Genomic DNA, 2,500 nt, shown 5'->3' with positions numbered 1-2,500 from the left:
TACAGAAACTGTACGAAATGTTCTGTCGCAATGTATGGTTAAATGTCATCGGCTTCAACGGGATCTACACAAAAGGGGTTACACAGGACAATCAGGATCTACTTAGTCCACTCCAACCAATCAGATGTTGAAATGGTACCTATGCAAATCACAAAGGTCATACGGGGTTTAACTTTCCGGAAACGGAAGGTCTCCTGACAAACGATTTTCAGCAAACAAGGTACAATGGCAGACGTGTTTGACTACGTTGTTGTTGGTGCTGGTAGTGCTGGCTGTGTTGTAGCAAATCGACTGTCTGAAAATGAAAACACAAGCGTTTTGTTGATTGAAGCTGGTCCTGAGGACACAGAACCTAAAATCACTGTACCTGCGGAATGTTTTAATCTGATAGGTTCTGATCTCGACTGGAAGTACCTGGTTAGTAAACAGTATAAATTTGAGAACATTAGGGAATTAGTAGAATTTATGACAGGGGGCCGGGGAGGTAAAGGAGGGACAAGAACAAAATGAGGATGCGAAGGAGGGGAATGTCTGTCTGTCTGTCTGCCTGCCAGCCTGTCTGTCTGCCAGCCTGCCAGCTTGCCTGTCTGTCTGTCTGTCTGTCTGTCTGTCTGTCTGTCTGTCTGTCTGTCTGTCCGTCCCTCCGTCCCTCCGTCCCTCCGTATCTTCTATCTTCGATCTTCGCTTTAGAGATTACCCTATCAAATCTCTAAAACGAAGATCGAAGATGGAAGACATCTATACTCACTGAAACTTTCCATACATGCAAAATCTAATAGCCCTCAATTTTATCACTTAACACGACCTCATAAATAAATGCGAAATGATTGTTCAACGAATTTTAGGGTACAAAGCCAAATCATACCTGACAAAACAAATTCTCTTTGGAAATAGAAAACCCGACATTATAACTCCACGTATATGGTATTTTCATAATGAAAATATCACATTCCCAACTACAAAACCTATTTAGAAGTTAAATCCCAATTTATAACCTTATGTTGAAATGAGCGATCTTCTATCTTCGATCTTCGCTTTAGAGATTACCCTATAAAATCTCTAAAACGAAGGCACCAAGTTTGAATGTATTGACCAGGGTTAGCACTTTGCATGTAACCATTCCTTTACCATCATTGATCAAGTCTTGACTATGTTTTCACTAGTATAGACACAGGGTGCTCAGGCTCATTTAGTTCTGTTTACAAATATAAACAAAACAAAATAAACATACAAGAAAACAAACAAACAAAAACAAACAAACAAATAAACAAATAAACAAACAAACAAACAAACAGACAAACAGACAAACAAAATAAACTGACAAATGAGTAGATACATACATGAGTAAACGACAACAAACCAACGAACAACCAAACACTGCCCCCCCCCCCCGAAATGGTCACATATGGAAATTTCTTTTTGTATCTACTCATTTTCAGTTTATTTTGTATGTTTGTTTGTTTACTTGTTTATTTGTTTTTGTTTGTTTGTTTACTTGTATGTTTATGTTTATGTTTATATTGTTTTGTTTATATTTGTAAACAGAACTAAATGAGCCTGAGCACCCTGTGGTCTAGATGCCAATAGCGGTCTCTAACGACACCACACAGTTGCAAATGGTATTGCTACTGTATGGGAACTTATAGACTAGCATGTAGGTTTATGTATGACAGGAAAACAGTATGTTTCTGATAACGCATTGAGTGCTGGCTTGAATATATGATTAATTTACTGAGACTGTAGGCAACAGTATGACATCCTCTACTCTCACATCGTGTGTTTCTGCTGTACTAGTGTAACTGAAAGTACCATATTACTATGTAACCATCCCTGAAACCATCATTCCAACTATATGCATGATAACTGTGTGAAGTTTACATACGGGGGGGGGGGTCGATCATGCGGCATAGGAATGTGCGACCGGCAGGTATGCACTTAAAGGCGAAGCCCGCTATGTCGGCCTTCGTGACTGGTCCTTACCAAACGTCAACTTGGACATGCACCATTTCACACTGTCACTCCACTTGCTACTGCCTTCATGCTACAGCGGTTTGTAAACTGTACATGCAATACATGTAATAAACGACATGGAGTAAATATCCAGTCATTCATTATTATGTGATCAAAGTAGCAATGATTTAAACTGAAAAAAGTAAACAAAGACAATGCTATAAAAAATGTGGACACCCCCCCCCCCCCGTTTACTTCAAAACAAATACTGATTTATTTTCGAAGTCAATGTTACAAAATTTACATTCATGATTAGCAAATACCTTTTCAGTGGTATCTGTTCGGGGATACTTGTATGACATGTTAACTTTTCAGTGAAATCACACAGCCACTACTTTTAGTCTAGCGAATTTATTCACAATGTAAGATAAAGACAGACGTTTTCCTCACTACAAACGTACATATATGTATATATTGTATGGAAGATTACTAGGAAGTTGTCCCACTTATTTTGACATGAGTTATAAAACATCGCCGCTATAATGGCAAA

General features: G+C 38.5%; 1 protein-coding gene across 1 annotated transcript in view; it reads left to right on the top strand.

Annotated features, from left to right (window-relative positions):
• The first annotated feature begins 198 nt into the window (after positions 1-198).
• Positions 199-2,500, top strand: part of LOC144438519 (glucose dehydrogenase [FAD, quinone]-like) — a 22,628-nt gene continuing 20,326 nt past the window's right edge. The window contains exon 1 of the mRNA XM_078127579.1: positions 199-417. Coding sequence (XP_077983705.1) covers positions 226-417 — 192 coding nt within the window. The 5' untranslated portion in view covers positions 199-225. The remainder of the gene's footprint in view (positions 418-2,500) is intronic.

Source organism: Glandiceps talaboti, chromosome 8 (assembly GCF_964340395.1).
Source record: "Glandiceps talaboti chromosome 8, keGlaTala1.1, whole genome shotgun sequence".
In the NCBI taxonomy this organism is placed as follows: domain Eukaryota; kingdom Metazoa; phylum Hemichordata; class Enteropneusta; family Spengelidae; genus Glandiceps; species Glandiceps talaboti.
This window is presented reverse-complemented; position numbering and strand designations above follow the sequence as displayed.